Source organism: Azolla caroliniana, unplaced genomic scaffold (assembly GCF_043228905.1).
Source record: "Azolla caroliniana isolate FFs.n. ecotype wild unplaced genomic scaffold, voAzoCaro1.0.p SCAF_2, whole genome shotgun sequence".
Classification (NCBI taxonomy): domain Eukaryota; kingdom Viridiplantae; phylum Streptophyta; class Polypodiopsida; order Salviniales; family Salviniaceae; genus Azolla; species Azolla caroliniana.
Window position 1 is genome coordinate 8,574,621 of NW_028230437.1, and position 17,773 is coordinate 8,592,393.

Sequence of the window (17,773 nt, forward strand, 5' to 3'; positions counted from 1 at the left end):
AGTAACTCCCACTTTCGCAAGACAGTGGAAACCCCCAAGGAACTTTCAGAAGAAGGGAGAGCTTCTATGCTGAACCGAGCTGACAAAACAACCCCATCGAATGCTGATATTGTGGCAAAATTGGCCACCATGGGCAGGAGTGCTGAAAGAAGAAAAGTGAGTCAGCTTCCACAAGCTGGAAACTTACCAACTATGCCACCAACTTTGACTATGACGACTATGGTGGAATGTTCGTGATGAGAATAGAGAAAATTCTATGTCGGCCTCCAGTTCGACCAACACTTCCAATACAAAAGATGTATGGTGCTTCGATTCTGGTGCCTCAAACCACATGACATCTCATCAAGAATGGTTTCGAGACATGCAAACGTCAAATTGACCCGATTATGTGGAGATTGGGGACACCACTACTCGTCTGATATGGCATGTCGACAATGTCCCATTCGGGAAAGAAGGTAATCAGACATATATAAAAAATGTCTTACATGTTCCAACCATAACAAAGAATTTGGTCTTAGTTGGTCAAATCATGGAGGAAGACAAGTGTTACCCGTAGGAGTTGTACGGGGCGGTATAAGGGCAAAACATGTTATAGGGGTTGTTTTGTTTGTGTAATGTAGGAGAGTGTGAATGAGGATAACTATTTGTGTAAACACATGCACAATTATGTGCATGTGACAAGCATGTAATGGTCTTCTTTTTGTAACGGTCATATTATTAGCCGTTACATTATGTACTATATAAATCCCTCATGGGGTATGTAATGAGATATAGTTTTTCCCCCTCTCATTTGGTGTCATTTCCTATTTGTCTTTCTCTCTTGCTCTCTCTCTAACTTAACCCCCTTGGGAGGGGGGTGAAGCCATTCTAGGTTTCACCCCCCACCCATCAACACTTTTGGCATGCCTGAACGGCCAACCTCCCTTGAGAGGAAGTCTATCCTCACTTTCCCTCTCCGTCACTAATCCCTCACTCTCCCTCTTTGCGTCTCTATGGTGTGTGTGTGTGTGTGTGTGTGTGTGTGTGTGTGTGTGTGTGTGTATCTACCTCTGCAAGATACTCTCTCCTCTCTTCTTCGCTGCCATGGTGTGATCTAGAAGAAGAAGAAGAAGAAGAATTGTTAATATACACCATTGTTGCTTATGGCCTAATCCTACTCCTATTCTTCCTTTTGTTTTCTGCCCCCTATCTATCATATGCCACAACAGACATTAGCAGTAGCACCTGCTCTTAATGATGCATGGAAACATGGCGGAATGAAGCATTATATGGTGATGAAGTTGAGGAGCGTAATGCAAAAACTTATCAACATCTGTATGATGATGAAGAGGAGAAGCGATATCATGCTCCTGCAAGGCACCATGATGATGATGGTACAAGAAGCCATGGTAGACGGCATCATTAGTCTAAGCATAATTTTGTGCTAGATATTGATGAGAGATCGTCTTCCATCCACAAGGTCGTCTTCAACACTGAGGCCATAGAAATGAAGTTCCTTTTGCCAAGAAGAAAATGATGATGATGACATGGAGGCTTCAGAGTTGAATGGAAGCAGATTCAGACAAAGATAGCAAAGAATTGTTTCAACCACAGAGGTTGCTTCATTGAAATGGAGGGCTGACTCATTTCTAGAGGTAATAGAGAAGGCTGAATGTTCATCCTTGATTCGAACGAGCTGAAATCGGCTATGTTTGCGAAGGGCCACAAGGCCGACTAAGATATTGAGCTGGTGAAATCGGCTATGTTTGTGAAGGGCCACAAAGCCGACTCGGATATTGAGTTGTGGCACAAGAGAATCATCCACATCAATCTCCAAAAGCTCAAAAGATTGTAGTCGAAAGGAGTTGTTATCGAACTCTCGACCTTCAGAGAGAAGGCGATTGAAGGAGTATGTGAAGTGTGCCAATTCGGCAAACAACATTGGCATCCATTTCTAAAAGAGAGAAACATGAGAAAAGGCCTCCTAGATGTAATCCATTCAGTTGTTTGAGGATCGGCACAAACAACAACATTTAGTGGATGTTGATACCACGTCACTTTCGTCGACGACTACTCCAAGCACACTTGGATCTATCAAATGCACTAGAAGAACGAAATGTTCTCACACTTCCAAAAATTCAAAACCGGAATCAAAAAAGAAAAAGACCGACATATTCGATGCCTTTGGTCAGACGGGGGAAAAGAGTAATTCTTTGACCTATTCACAACATATCTCTGACAAGAAGGAATTCGACGAGAATTCACGCGCCGACACACACCGCAACAAAACGGAGTAACCAAAAGGTAGAATCGGCACATACTTTAGGTTGCAATGGCCATGCTAAACGAAAAGCATATGCCAAAGTCATATTAGGCCGAAGTGGCATGCACAACCATTTACCTGATGAACCAATGCACAACATCTAGCATACATGAAGTCACCCCACATGAAAAGTACTATGGAAGAAAGCCGAACCTATCTCATTTAAAGATATTCGACACCATTGCGTTCGTGCACATTCCCAATGAGAAAAGGCAAAAGCTCAATCTGAAATTGGAGAAGTTCATTCTCGTGGGATACTCACTTGAGCAAAAGAGGTGCAAGTGCTTTAACCCCACTACCCGAAAGGTTCGTATGAGTCAGGACGTCGTATTTGATGAATCCGAATCTTGGTACATACTTGACTCAGCTCCAACTAAACCAATTGAGGAAGAGATGGAAATCAACTCAAAGGAAGACAATCGGCTAAGGCCTATACTAGTGGAGAGTCCTATCTCAACCATGTTGAATGGACCACAAGAGCCTTCGAGCAACCAAAGCACATCTCAAACAAGTGTTGCATCAAACAAAGGAAAAGGTAAAATTCTTGAATACGATGTCAACTACTTAGATGGAAGTGATTCGGATGTGGTGGCTCACTCACTCAACAGTGAGTTTGATGAGTTTGGTGTGCCCATTATGCAAACACCTAGAGTAAAGAAAGTGCTCACAACAAACGAAAAACTCTGATGCTCAACTAGAGCTAAGAACCCCGTCAACCGGTTCGGCTACAATGATTACATGACATGTTGAGAGACAAGCTCAACATGGGCTGGATTGGCTGAAAAAGCTGAGAGTCGAATCATACATGGGCTGCTTGGCTAGGCCCGAATTGGCTGAATAAGATATGAGCCAAATCGGCTAGTCGAGTCGGATGGATTTTGTAAATAGGCCTATTATAGGCTAAACAATGTCAGGCTCATTCATGAGCATTAAAGTACTGATAGTACTTGTGTTAGCCCACTCATCAGGGCTTGTATAAAAAGTGCTTTGTGAGCACATTGCACAAAAACACTAAGTATTGAGTTTTTCTATAATAGAAATATTGTGTCTGCTCACTCAGTCCTCCTTTCTTTTTTGGTAAAAGCACACAATTATATTAATTGTATGTAAAATCCACTTAGTTACAACACTTCTTAGTCTCCTCTACCTATCATATGCCTATGAAGGGAGAGGGACGTTGTGTAATGCCATTAAAAAAACTGAATATGCATTTGAGCAAATGATTCCCACATGCTCTAACATCCAAAAATTCCACATGAGAATACCTTTCAACTTCTTTATATAGGCTTTCACCTCATGCCTATTATCAAACATGAAAGCCACTATGCAAGGATGACACGCACATATCGAGAAATGTCTCACTCAGTCTCTCTCTCTCTCTCTCTCCCCTACTATTTGTTTACGTAATTGTCAGTTTTCTGTTGTCCAGCCAAGCCAGTTGTGTTCGCACATAACTCTTCCGTACGTATCCTTTCTCATGGTATCAGACCACGAGGGTTAAAAGAATCCTCTACGGTCAACACGTGAACAAGCACAGAGATAAGCTTTCGCCTTCCGGAGAAGAAAAGACAGGAACATGGATAGAGGCATGGGAAGCTCACTTCCAACAAGAAAGCTTGATAGGAGCAAATACGCATCTTGGTCATACAAGATGCACCATTACTTGCTTGGGCATGGGTACTAGAGTTATGTCGAAGGAGCTAATGGTGTAGCACCAGAGTCGACACACAGAGATTTCCCAGCTTGGGAACAGGCGGCAAGTAGAGTTCTGTATTGCTTCGCATCTGGTGTGAGCGATCAACTTTTGAGCTATATCCGGGATGCCAAGACGCCATTTAAAGATGTGTGGGCGAACCTAAAACAGATTTTCGCTGCCTAGCACAACGGCCAAGAAGCTGCGGCTTAGGCAGGAGCTCAACAATGTTCGATAGAAAGACCTATCTGTGGCTGATTACATTTCCTGGATCAAGGAGATCTACGACTCCCTCGCCTCCATCAATGTGACCGTCAAGAAGGACGAAATGGTGTCGATTTGCCTCAGAGGGTTGGCATCTAGGTTCAGATCATTTTGAATGGCGGTCTGCACAAGAGAGAATATGTCATTGTTCTTCGAGCTACAATCAATGTTGCTTGTTGAAGAAAACCATGTGGGTGCGTCGATGAGCATGAACGCTGACAACAAGATGTTGTACGGGGAGGCGAATAGGCTCCGTGGTCATGATGGACGAGGCAAGTCAACATGCAATGGAGGAGGCCGACAAGAGCAGAACTAGAGGCATAGTGGAAATGCCGACAACAATTTTGGACCCTCCACAAGCAGGGGGAGTTAAGCTAGCACCGAAAGCCAGCAAGGCAAGGCCACGATGGACTGTAGGTATTGTGGCCAGAAGGGCCACAAAGAGAGTGAGTGTTGGAAGAAGTGTGCCGATTCGGATAGATAGGCATCAAAGATCGCACTACGCCAAAGGCTCAAGATGAGCCGGAACAAACCTAGCCTTCATGATGAAGCACAAAGCCAACTCGATGGCAGAGAGCACCTCGAAATTGAAGGAGGTGTGGTATGTGGATTGTTTAGAATTAGGTCCCTCCGGATGGACCGAATTCAAGATAAGTGTCACAAATGTAAATAGGTTTGGAGTCAAGCCTATTTAGGCCAGTTATGTACATAGCCCAAAAGCTATCTAAGTATAAAGATAACTAGGGCAAACTTTATGAGTCAGAGAGTTAGTCGTTTTGTAGTAAGTTGTCTATGTAATTGAGTACAATGCGTGCAAGGTTGGCGCCTCCATAGTAAGAACAAACAAAGCGTGTGAGAGTGAGAAAGACACTAAGAGTGCCTCTATTGTAACCACCAATCGGCGAACTGTACGAACTCAGGTCAATGCATGTGTGTGTTCGTAACGTTGTATATCTCTCTTATAGTGATTTGCTTGATGTCTGTGGGCACCCATGGTTTTTTACCCTAGTTGGGGTTTTCCACGATGTTGAGAGACAACCTCAACATTGGGTACATAGACTGGGTGCGTAAAACCGTACGCAAAATATGGCCATAACGGTATATAAACTGAGAGGTCATTATAATGTTATTCCACGCAAGGAATAATTTTGGGGGTAAGTGTAGGATGCTCATTTATGAGTGGTCAGGTACTGTAAGTACTTGTGTTAGCCCGATAGTCAGGGCTTGTATAAAAGGTGCTCACTGAGCACCAAGTATGTACAGAGAACATACAGAGAATTATTTTTGAATATAGTTAGGTTTTCTGCTCTCTCCTTCTCTCTCTATCTCTCCCTCTCCTTCTCTGTGATTTCTGTGTTTTATCGACAGATAAGCTTGCCATAAAGACAGAGTTAAGTTATTGTTTTCGGAAAGGATAAGACAGCAATATGGACAGAGGAATGGGAAGCTCGCTACAGACTGAGAAGCTCAACAGGAGCAACTACACATCTTGGTCGTACAAGATGCACTAGTATCTGCTTGGTCATGGTTACTGGAGTTATGTTGATGGAGCTAATAATGCAACACCCAAATCAACACACAAAGATTTTCGGCTTGGGAACAAGCAGCAAGCAGAGTTCTTTACTGCTTCGCGTCCTGTGTGAGCAACCAACTCTTGAGCTACATTCAGGATGCTAAGACACCAAAGGACGCGTGGGCGAATCTCAAGAGTACTTTCGCTGCTAGCACAACGGCCAGCAAGCTGCAGCTCATGCAGGAGCTTAGCAATGTCCGATAGAAAGATTTGTCTATCGCCGATTACATGGCCCGAATCAAGGAGATCTGCGACTCTCTCGCCTCCGTCAACGTGAACGTCGAGGAGGAAAAAATGGTGCAGGTTTGACTTGGTGGGTTAGCATCAAAGTTCGGAGCATTCCAGACGATGGTCTGCATAAGGGAGATTATGCCTTTGTTCTTTGAGCTTCAATCGATGTTGCTCGTGGAGGAAAATCACGCGGTGCGTAAACGAGTATGCACGCCAATGGAAGGATACTATATACGGAGGAAGATAGCCCCGTAGTCGTGGCGGACAAGGCAGATCGACGTGCAATGGAGGCGGCCGGAAAGAGCAGAACGAGCGGCATAATCGAAATGCCGGAAGCAATTCCAAACCCTCCGAAAGTAGGGGAAGTCACAACATCGTCGGAAGCCGGCAAGAGAAGGTCGTGACGGAATGCTGGTATTATGGCAAGAAAGGCCACAAGGAGAGCGAGTGCTGGAAGAAGAGAGCCGATTTGGACAAAGCCGGATCGAGCGGAAGAGACACAGGAAGGTGTCAGAAATCGCACTACACCAAGGGCTCCGAACGAGCCAGAAATGGATCGGGCCCAACCTTTGTAATGAAGCACAAGGCCAATTCAATGGCCGTGAACACCTCGAAATCGAGCGAGGTGTGGTATGTTGATTCCGGAGCATCAAATCATATGACGAGTCGCGAGGAATTGTTCTCGTACTTGGAGAAACCGGAAAAGCAAGGAGTGGTTGAAATGGGAGACGACACTCTGTGTACCATCGAACATGTCGGTGAAGTTCCCCTTAGCCACGTTGGGTAGAAAGGGAAACTCATGAATGTATTGCACGTCCCGACAATAACCAAGAACGTGGTGTCGATCGGTCATATCGTTGACCAGGGGATGCAAGTTCGATTCACGCACCTCGGGTTCTACATCGAAGAGGAAGGCCAAGTTATCGCACAAGGGCGTCGTGAAGGGAGGATGCTCATCCTCGAGACCAATCAAGCCGGAATTGCATTGTTCGCGAAAGGACGGAAGGTCGAATCGGATATCCACCTATGGCACAAGCAATTCAGCCACATTAACTTCCCACTGCTTTGTGAAATGCAAACGAAGAACATTGTTTTCGGTTTGCCGAAATTTTGGGGCCGTAATGGGCAAGTCTACGACGCTTGCCAACTCGGGAAGCAGCACTGACTTCCATTCCCCAATGAGTGTAATCGTAGTCGAAATCCGCTGGATTTGATCCATTCAGATGTATGGGGACCGGCACAGAACGTGAGCTTCGGTGGTAGTCGTTACTTTGTAACCTTCATCGATGACTTCACTTGACATACTTGGGCATGTACGATCGTGAAGAAGAGCGAAGTTTTCGTATGTTTCCTGAAGATAAAGAACCTTGCAGAAAGGGAAACATATAACCAGAGCATATCCCATGATATTCTTCTATCATGCATTCGTTGATTGCCATCGTCTTTTGTAGCATTTCTACCCAAATGCTTCACAATTGATAAGACATCCTATCTCATGATCTTAAGAAAAGTTTATGCATATAATGTTGTTGTGGCTCCACAGAATCCATTCACAAATAATGTGGTTGAAATGTGGAATAGAGCTATTCAATAAATGATAATTAAAACATTGGTTCATGTTGAATTGAGTTTGTAACCTGTGTGATTAATTTGGTTAGTATGTCTTTGGATGGTGGCATTCAAGAATGCTACCACATTCTCATTTGTGAGTGTTTGAATTTGAAGTTACATGCATGCATATTCTACCAAAGCTTTGTAAGAAGTTTTGAGCTCTAGTGCTAGGAACTTGTGGTTGTGATATAGTCGTCCATATTGAGAAGAAGATGAATGGAAATGTATGTGTGGATGTTACATATTGAGAAGAAGATGAATGGAAGTGCATGTGTTGATGTGGGTGGACAAAATAATGACAAAATGAATGCTAGTTATAAGCAAAAACCTTCATGATGTTGAGACGTGAAAGCTTGATACTTAGTGTTCATGATGTTTTATTGAGAAGATCGCAAAAGTTGTCTCATCTTGCTCAAAGCTATTTTCCTACATTAAACTAAGTTATGTCGGTGAATTACGGTGAATCATCATGCTATCGTGAAGAGGCCACATTGTGCATGGATAAGCGCATGTGTGAGAAGGCATGCAATTCGAAATGGATGCAATGAAACATGAGATTGTAAACTTTGCAAAAGGATTGGCAAGGAAATATTAACATATGGAATGACATTGACTCCATATTATGCATTGCTTCAAGTCAAGGCATTACTTAAGTTAAGGCCATATTCATACAAATGGCAAAGGCATAGACTTCGACGAGTTTTCTTACTAGTGGTGAACTTGGCCACTTGTTGGACCAGTGACAATGCAATACATAGATGGAATCAATGAAAATATAGTTTTTATCTCCTCATAAACTGTGAACAACTGAAGAGATGGGAAAGGATGAAGGCATTCTGCATGATTAATGGTGGTATACATTGGAGGTATCAGCCACTGTTCTGGGTATTTCCCCCACCGACATGAGGCATGTGGCCACGTATAACTGTTATTACTAATGCTTTGGGACATATGTATGTATATAGCAGTCCAAGAGTAGTTGAAAGGGTAAAAATCTATGCTGAAATTTCATGTAAATCGCTTTAAACATAATATAAACCATTGTTGGAAAAAATAAAAATAAAAATAATACAGAGATGGAATCAATGAAAATATAGTTTTTATCTCCTCATAAACTGTGAACAACTCATTAGCTTTGTGTTATGAATGGAAAAGGTGATTTGGTATGCATGCTTACTATGGTTGGAAAAAACTTAAAGAAGGATATTTAAAGCTTGATGCTTATCGTTATGTGAACCTCCTAACCTATCTCTATGATGCTTTACGGAGGTCTCATGGTTATGTGGGACCTCGTTCTATGAAGTTTGATTCCCCCATGTGGTTTCATCATTATGTTATATTTGGTTCTCCTACCATATGTGGATGACAAATTAGTTGCTATAAAAAATAAGAGCAAGATTGATGCTTTGGGGACAAAGTTGCTTACTACATTTGTCATGGAGGATTTATATGATGCTAAGAATGTTCTTGCATGATAATTTCACGTGATAGAAGCATGAAGCTCTAAGTGCAATCTCAAGTGGATTATATATCAAACAAATTTGCTCATTGATGCACATATTGCTAGGTTGGTTTACTCTTGATGATAATGTTAGTAGTGTTGTAGGTTGGGGTTCTAGTGTCATTGGTTGAGCCAGCTACTAGCACTTGACTTTGATACATTAAACAACTCTCCCTTTAAAACTTTTGGATGTTAAATAAGTCTTCAACAATACAAAGTTTTTTGAGGTTGTGGGGAAGACCATCCATCTCAACCCAACATGGTAATTTCCTTAACCTTAGCATTATCCACTTCAACATTTATTGAGAAGGGAAAATGCCACAATGCATGTTTACCAACATGATAAAAGCTATGGATTGTCTACAAAAAATTATTGTCCAGACTCCAACACATGATTTGAACTTGTCCCTTGGTTGACAAAATACTTCCCACTGGGAAACTTAACAATCGTAGAAGTACCCATGATTGTTTTTTTCTATATTTTTTTCTTCTTTTGAGTATAAATTTGTAACTTTGTTAGTCAAATATTGTATTGTCTCAAAAAAATGGTTAATGTAACCATCAAAGTCAACTCACATAGGAGGAAAGTGTGATGTGATGCATGTTCTAAACACATGTTTGCATTATCCATTAACTTTGTTCAATAGTTTGAAACACATGTTTAAAGCCAAGTTGGAGACATGCAAGCATTCTCATGACAAATAAATGTGAGTAGAGATACATACAATTTTATCACCCTCTCGCTGTGGGTTGTGGAATCAAGCATGTTCGCACTTGCTTGTTCGCACCTCCTTTCAGTAGATGTGAACTTGCTAGTTTGAAACTCACATCAAGAAATTCCATACATCTAACCTTGGAGAAGTGAAAGGACCCCAAGTAGATTTTATACATGATTACTTGTGATATTCTTGAAAGTATAAGATTTAGAAGTAATAATTTTGTACTACATTAACACAATAGAATGTCAAGGTCATGTACTTTGTATTACAGCCTCACATGGAAAACTCATTACTTGTGTTACTCTATTACAATGCATCGACACTCTTGTAGGATGTAGATGATAACACAATGAGAGAGAGAGAGAGAGAGTAAGAGATGGAGAAAAAAATCGTGGATGAGATGAAAATATGTGTGGATAAGAAAGTGAAAGACTAGCTTAGTAGGATAATTGAGATGACATGGAGAGACACCATATAGGATAACATCCAAGGGACGACACCACACAAGAGAAGAGAGATGACATGACATGGAAGGAAAGATGCTAGATAGTGATAATTGGGATTAGCAGGACAAGTTATCACTTACTTCTAACTAGGTTCTTAGGCATGATTTATTCAACTTTAGTAAAATCCCCTTGGACAAGTTATCTTTCTTTCAAGCCAAGTGGGCACTTTTGATGGGACTTATCTCTGAGAGAGAGAGAGAGAGAGAGAGAGAGCATGAGCTTGAGTAGCAAATTGTCTTGTTTGCTTTCTTTTCTTTAGCCAAGTAGGGGGGGTTCCTTGTGACTAGTTCCAATAGCCATATTTAGGGCAATTTTAGGCCATATTGGGTCAGATTAAGACTAATATATGGCACACACTTATGTATGTATGTATGTATGTATGAATGCATATATATATATATGTATGTATCTCAACCAATCCCACCATAGCCAATGCAACTAGAAACCCACTTCTCTCTTGCATTATGGAATCTTGGGTTTCCTTCAAATTTGTCTCAAAACAAAAGAAAACCCCTTAGCTTTTGCTTTCTTTTATTATACATATTTCCTTCCATTTCTTCATCTTACTTCTCCTTCTCCTTCTTCTTCTTCTTCTTCTTCTTCTTCTTCTGACACATCTCTCTCTCTCTCCTTGTCTTCTCTTCTTCTCCCTTTACTCTTTCTTTCTTTCTTTCTTTCTTTCTTCTTCTTATCTCACAAGCCACTCTTTGCCTTCTTCTCTAATTGATCCTCTTCTTCTTTCTCTCCTCTTCTTTTTAATAGCACACATCTCACTTCCTCTGTTTTTCTCTACAATGCAGAAGCTCCCCTGTTCCTCACTCTGTTCTTCTTCTTCTTCTTATTCCACAAATCTTCACCAAATCTTCCTAATCTTAGCTCTTCAAAGACTTTCTCAATGTATCCTTCCATCAAGCATTTGTCTTACCACATGGGCCATCTTAACAAATGCACAATCCTCATCACAAATGGTTTGATTTAACCCACATTGTAATTTCTGATTTATTCATTTCAATCCATTTCTTGATGTAAAAACCATACAATCCTTCCTTTCTTATTCTTCGTGTTGCTATTACAAATTGGTATCAGATATTTGCGATCTATTATTTTGCTTAGAATAAAATCTCGGTATAACTTTAAGCTATGGCACAATGTCAAGCGGAAGGGAGAAAACATCCCAGTGCCATGGATATGTATGTAGGTATTTTTCACAGTAAGCTTCAAAGCGCTACAGTAGAAGTAGATAAATGCCAACAATGGTCTAGATATGGCTATGGAGATCAATCTGGCGTCCATCCATCGCTAGAAAAGGTAAGAAGTAAGATTTCGTTGCAACCCAAGGAAGATGAATCCACCTTCTATTATCCTCAGAACAACATAAATAGGCACCGCAAGTCATTGTCGCCATCATCATCATCATCATCGTCATCATCATCATCATCATCATCATCATCACTGTCATCATCAAATAGGAATCTTGATTCGAACTATCCTACCAAGAACAGATTTGCAGATCAGGAACCTAAAGTCACATTGCAAGCCCTAAATTCACATCCGAATGGTCATCAATCCACAAGAACCCAGAAATCTAGTGAGGAAACCGTTGGTGCAACAAATAGTTGTAAGAACCTTAAAGATGATGATGAAGAAAAAGCCACCATAGATGATTATAGTTATCCTAGGATATACAAATCAAGTGAACAAACCACACCAAAGTGTAAGACTAATGTGATAAGCAATAAAGAGAGACCGAAATGTAGCGCTAAAGAAGGAAGAAGATGGTCGTCTATGGGTAGTGTTGATTCTCCCTTTTATGTTGGAGGGAGCCCTACTGCAAACGACAACAGTAGTAGGAGGTCATCATTCTCTAATGGTGGAAGCTCCGATGGAGGTAGCCCCATCACTAAAGATAATGAAAGTTGGAAAAGACCTTCTTCTTCTTCTTCTTCTTCTTCTTCTTCTTCAGGGGGATATGGTTTGGTTGATTCCTTGTGCCCGGGCGGAACTAGCCCTAACAGTAAAGGAACCACCCAGATTTCCTCAATCACAAAAAGTAGCACCACTTGTAAAGAACCATGCTCAAACATGAGTATCAAAGGCATGGGCAATATCCTCGGTAATGGTTCAAATTCTGTGAAATCAAAAGGTCCGATAAATAAGGCCGGACTCCAGGACAAGGTAGTTGATTGTGTCTCTAAAAGATTGGATGATGTGACACATCCTGCAAACTCCAATCCAGTTGTGATCAATAGCAACTTGGGTAATATATGCATTGGAAATATACTCAACCATGGATCTGTTGTAAGATTGAGTAGCAAACTTGTTGAGGAATCTAGAAATGGATTTCAATCAGATAATCCTGAGGAGATTAAAAACGCTGGTAATGAGATGTACAAGAAGGGAAATTTCTCTGAGGCTGTAGCATTATATGAGAAATCAATCACAATATGTCCGAATCATGCTCCCTACAGAAGTAATAGGGCTGCAGCTCTTATAGGATTGGGTAGATTAGGAGAAGCTGTGCAAGAGTGTGAAGAGGCAATTCGATTGGATCCTCAGTACTCGCGAGCTCACCAGAGAGCTTCTCATCTCTATGTCAGGTGTGACATTTTATTGATTATTTTTCATATTATAACATGTATCGTCCTCTTATTGCATCTCCATTGTGCCGTAACAAGCATATTATTAGTTTGATACTTTTTGTACTGATTTCGAAACTGTTGCTATAAAAGTGTGTTTCATTACATCTTTTCTAATAGATAATCTCAAATGATGACCAAACACACATTTTGAGATTCTTCTTACCAAGGCCAATACATTGATATATAGCATGATAAGTAAACCATTCATTTGGCCTTTGTAAGTAGCTGTAATAAAGTAAAAATTTAGGTAGCTTCAAAGAGGCTACTTTTCATCTTTATTTCTGATTCATTATTTTTTTGTTGATAATATTGTATGCTATTTCATTAAGATAACCAATATCCCCAACATCAGGAATATCGTCAATATCACCAATTCCAGGAAATTTTGATATTTCTGGAATTATTTGAATTCGATCAATTCCATCAAAAGGATCGATTTCATTAATTTCATCATATCCAGGAATTGCCTATTATTCATGCTTTGATCCCATGTCATTTCCAGCACTAAAAGAAGAAATTCATAGGACCTTTGGTTTGGAATGGTGATGATGAATATTACTTCATTGTTGAGACATGCCTTTTTTCTGGTTTTACAGACTGGGTCTGGTCGAGAGTGCCAAGAGACACTTGGCAGATTCACGAAAAGCTGATGCCAAAGATATGCAAAGCCTTGAGATGGTGGAAAAACACATCTCAAGGTGCATTGAGGCGAGAAAAGCGGGCAACTGGAGAAACTGTTTGTTTGAAAGCAATGCAGCTATCACTGCTGGTGCAGACTCTGCACCACAGGTATTGTTTATACCCTACCTACTTATGTTATGTGGATTTTGTTTGGGCTGAAACCTAAGATTAATATAATGATTGGAGTGAATCATGGTTAAATAATATCTGTTTCGGGTGGGAAGTAGCTCATTTCAATAATAGTGAAAACAACTCAATCTAAGTATACATTGTTTGAAAATTGCAAGTCTTCAAGTAAAAACAGAAGGAGAAATTCTGTACTAAACCACAGGGTGATTCCATCAAATTCTGTAATAAAAGAAGTATATATATGTATGTATATACATTCATCTATATATATATATATATATATATATATATATATTCATTCATACATACATATGCATGCATGCATGTATGTATGTATAAAGGTACTTGAACATGTAAAACTAATGAGTATTTCTCAACCATGATACCCTTGTCCGAAACACAATGTTTTTTCTGTCTTATCAAATATGCTTGCTCCCACCCGTTATGTACACAGGTTCTTTGTTACAAATCAGAGGCCTTGCTTAAGTTGCATAAACCGGATGAAGCGGAAACCATTTGTGCACAAGCTCAGAAGCTTGAAACCTCCTTGCACAAATTAGGGTTGATACCGGCTGACTCATTTTCGCATATGCTGCGGGCACACATCGAGATGTCTCTTGGAAGGTGTGCAGAATTATTACAATTGAAATGTGTCCTTTAACTCAGAAAACGAAAAAAGAGCAAAAAACACCAAACATTTAGGATATCGACCAGAATACCCCTAAATTTTCAAAATAAGTATTACTAGTACACCTCTGCAATGGTAGTAAGTTTTGCACTCGAGATGGATGGATATTCGAAAAAGTTTTTAAAACTTTGGTGTATTATATATATTTCTGGTAAATCACCAAAATACCCCAAAGTTTGGAAAACACGGGGTATTCTGGTAAATATCTAAGTTAGTGGTAATTTGATCTTTTACTTTATAGAGAAAACACCAAAATACCCCTCACTTTAGGTAATTGTGAGAATAAATTACATAGTCTGGTAGATATGTACTGGTTTTTCCTATCATTAATCAAACAAATGACTAAATAAATAACTAAAAAAGATAAATCAATAAAACTAATAAATAGAAAAGTTACATAGATAGAGAGATATGTGTTGATGCATAAATGTGCAGGTTTTCGGATGCCATTCGTGCTGCTGAATTTGCTGTGAAGCTTGATCCGCGTAATCCAGAAGCTGCTGCATTGCTAAGGAAGGCACGTGCCGTTGGCCAAACAAGAACATTGGGGAATGAATTGTTCAATGCTGGGAAATTTTTCGAGGCTTGCGCTGCATATGGTGAAGGCCTTGAAAGTGATCCCATCAATCCAGTCCTCTTATGCAATAGGGCAGCTTGCAGATCTAAGCTCGGTCAATGGGAGAAGGCTATAGAAGATTGTGATGCTGCATTGAATGCCCAACCCAATTACATTAAAGCCCTTATGCGACGGGCCAATTGTAGTGCAAAGGTTTGACAGATATTCTTGTTAGGATCAATACATTCTCTTGCTAAACATGTTTAACATAATAAAACATAGTTAAAATAATCATATTGTATCATATAGAAGGCTAGGGTTCTTACTCTACACCAACTGGATGTCCCCTGAGTTGATGGGCCATGACCATGGTAGAGCCAAGGCATCACTTAGGCGTATCTTAGCTCGTAAGTTGGAAAAGGCCCATGATGCCTATGCGACCTAATCAAAGAAAGATCACCATTTTTAAACAGAGACACAGAAAAAGATTACGATTGCTAAAGCGAGCAAAACAAAGGTACCTAACGAAAGGTTACCATTGATAAAGAGGACAACAAAGAGACCTAATCAATGTTTACCATTACTAAATGAGACCTTAAGAAAAGATTCTGGAATAAAAGCTTGCACGCGCTCAATGATCAGCAATGGTAGACTTCTACTCGCATGGAGGAAAGTCATACATTATTAGGAGTACAGGAAAAATGAAGAAAGGAGGGGGGAACACATGGGTAGGTAGCCATTATACCCCTAGGTTAGAATGCAACAGTAGGAAATGAGACTCTCTGAGTCTGATTGGCATTCTTTTGCAGATGCTGTTTTTAGAATGTAGTTATGTGTGTGTGGTCTTAGCATGTTGATGTTATTAGCATTTAGATATTTTATTAGATGATTTGGTTTTACTTTTTTGGTTCTGGAAATTAACAAAGTACATATATGGATGCACAGCTCGAACGATGGGAGGATGCTCTCAGGGACTATGCAGTCTTAAGACGGGAAATGCCAAATGATGTCGAGGTTGCCAGAGGCTTTTTCGATGTACAAGTTGCGATAAAGAAGTCTCGGGGTGAGGAAATCCGTAAAATGAGATTCGGTGAAGATGTGGAAGAGGTCTTTGATAGGGATGAGTTCAGAGAGGTTACAGATTCTCCAGGTTAGCAAAAACGAATCTAATTTTTTTCACACCGGTATCTGGTCAGAATACACTTAATTTTTCAAAAGATTACCAGGTTACTGTCTGAGAAAACATAGGATTACCAGGTTACCAGATTACCTAATTTATTTTTAAAAACATAGGATTATCTGGTTAATATCCAACAACTTGGCGCTATTTTGGTGTTGCTGTCTATCTGAGATTGTCATGTCACAAGGGTTTATTGCTTAAACCCTAATTACATTTATTTTGTCTGTTTGTTTTTGTTTTGTCCAGGATTGTCTGTTGTAGAATTTGTTACTAGGAGAAGTGATCGTTGTCGTGAGATTTCTCCATTCATAGACCAACTATGCAAGCGGTATCCGTGTGTACATTTTGTGAAGGCAAGTATATGCTTATGGATTTATATAGGATTTAAGGTCAAAGGGTTAGGAATTAGGTCTAGTGTTTTGGTTTTTATGTGTAGGGATTTTGAATAGGGTTAAGCTTAGGCTAGGGTTTAGGCACTAAGGGGGTTTAGGTCGGAGGTCTTCTTGGGTTTCGGGATTTGTGTTTGGTTAGCGTTTAAAGGGTTAACGCTAGGGTCTACGAGGGTTTAGAATTTGGGGTTTCGTTTAGGGGCTTAGGATTTTGGATTCTTAGTGCTAAAGTTTTCGGTTGTCATCACATGTTTATTTACACTTTGCTTTTTTCGGGGGGTTGGGGGTGGTGGGCTTATTTTTTTTCAGGTAGATGTAGATGAGAATCCAGTTATTGCGAAGGCCGAAAGTCTCACATTTGTCCCAACTTTTAAAATTTACAAAAATGGGCACAAGGTGAAAGAAATGTTAGGCCCGAGCCAAGAAGCCCTAGAGTGTGCTCTGAAGCATTACAGTTTGTAGCATCCGATAGAAATCACAACATTTAGCTCACATTGGGATGTTGACAATGTCCACACTAAAGAAGAAATGAAGCAGAAGAAGAAGAAGAAGAAAAAGAAGAAAAATGATCAAAGAGAAGAAGCTTTGTTGCTGATATGCTCCTTTGTAACTTTGTCTCGATGTGGGTTGTTTTTGATAAAATCGTAGTCTTACAAGTTCTTCTCAAATAAAAAGGCTCACCATTTGTCCCTTTAATTTGATTGATTTGCCGATTATGTATAGTGAACAAAGAATAATTTCTCTAGAAGAGTATAAGCCGAGAATCTGGAGTGGGATGTGGTGCTATAATCACATTCCCACTTGTTTTTTAATCTTTTTGATGATGTTTTGTGGTGCAACTAACCACTTCCATTTACACGTTTCACAGACTTTGATTTGATTTATAATTATTGTTCTTTTTTCGAAAATATCCGATTATTTGTGTCTTTTATGAAACAAACATTTGTACTCTAAAAACATTATCACAATTTGCTTGCATACACAGTAATAAAAGTTTATATACTTTCATGCATGCATATACAATGTATGTATAGGAAACTCAATCCAATGTTTAAATAAAAACTTTGATGTTATCATGTTCCTTCTCATTGACCTACTTGTTAGACAGCGG

The 17,773-nt window shown here is 40.0% G+C and overlaps 1 protein-coding gene across 1 annotated transcript; it reads left to right on the plus strand.

Annotated features, from left to right (window-relative positions):
* The first annotated feature begins 11,067 nt into the window (after nt 1-11,067).
* LOC147867302 (inactive TPR repeat-containing thioredoxin TTL3-like) lies at nt 11,068-17,570 on the plus strand. Its single transcript, XM_087315099.1, has 8 exons — nt 11,068-11,387; nt 11,514-12,997; nt 13,636-13,828; nt 14,304-14,473; nt 14,973-15,306; nt 16,039-16,243; nt 16,520-16,630; nt 16,976-17,570. The coding sequence occupies exons 2-8, from the start codon at nt 11,541-11,543 to the stop codon at nt 17,122-17,124; spliced, it is 2,619 nt and encodes an 872-aa protein (XP_087171225.1). The 5' UTR covers nt 11,068-11,387; nt 11,514-11,540; the 3' UTR covers nt 17,125-17,570.
* The last annotated feature ends 203 nt before the right edge of the window (nt 17,571-17,773 follow it).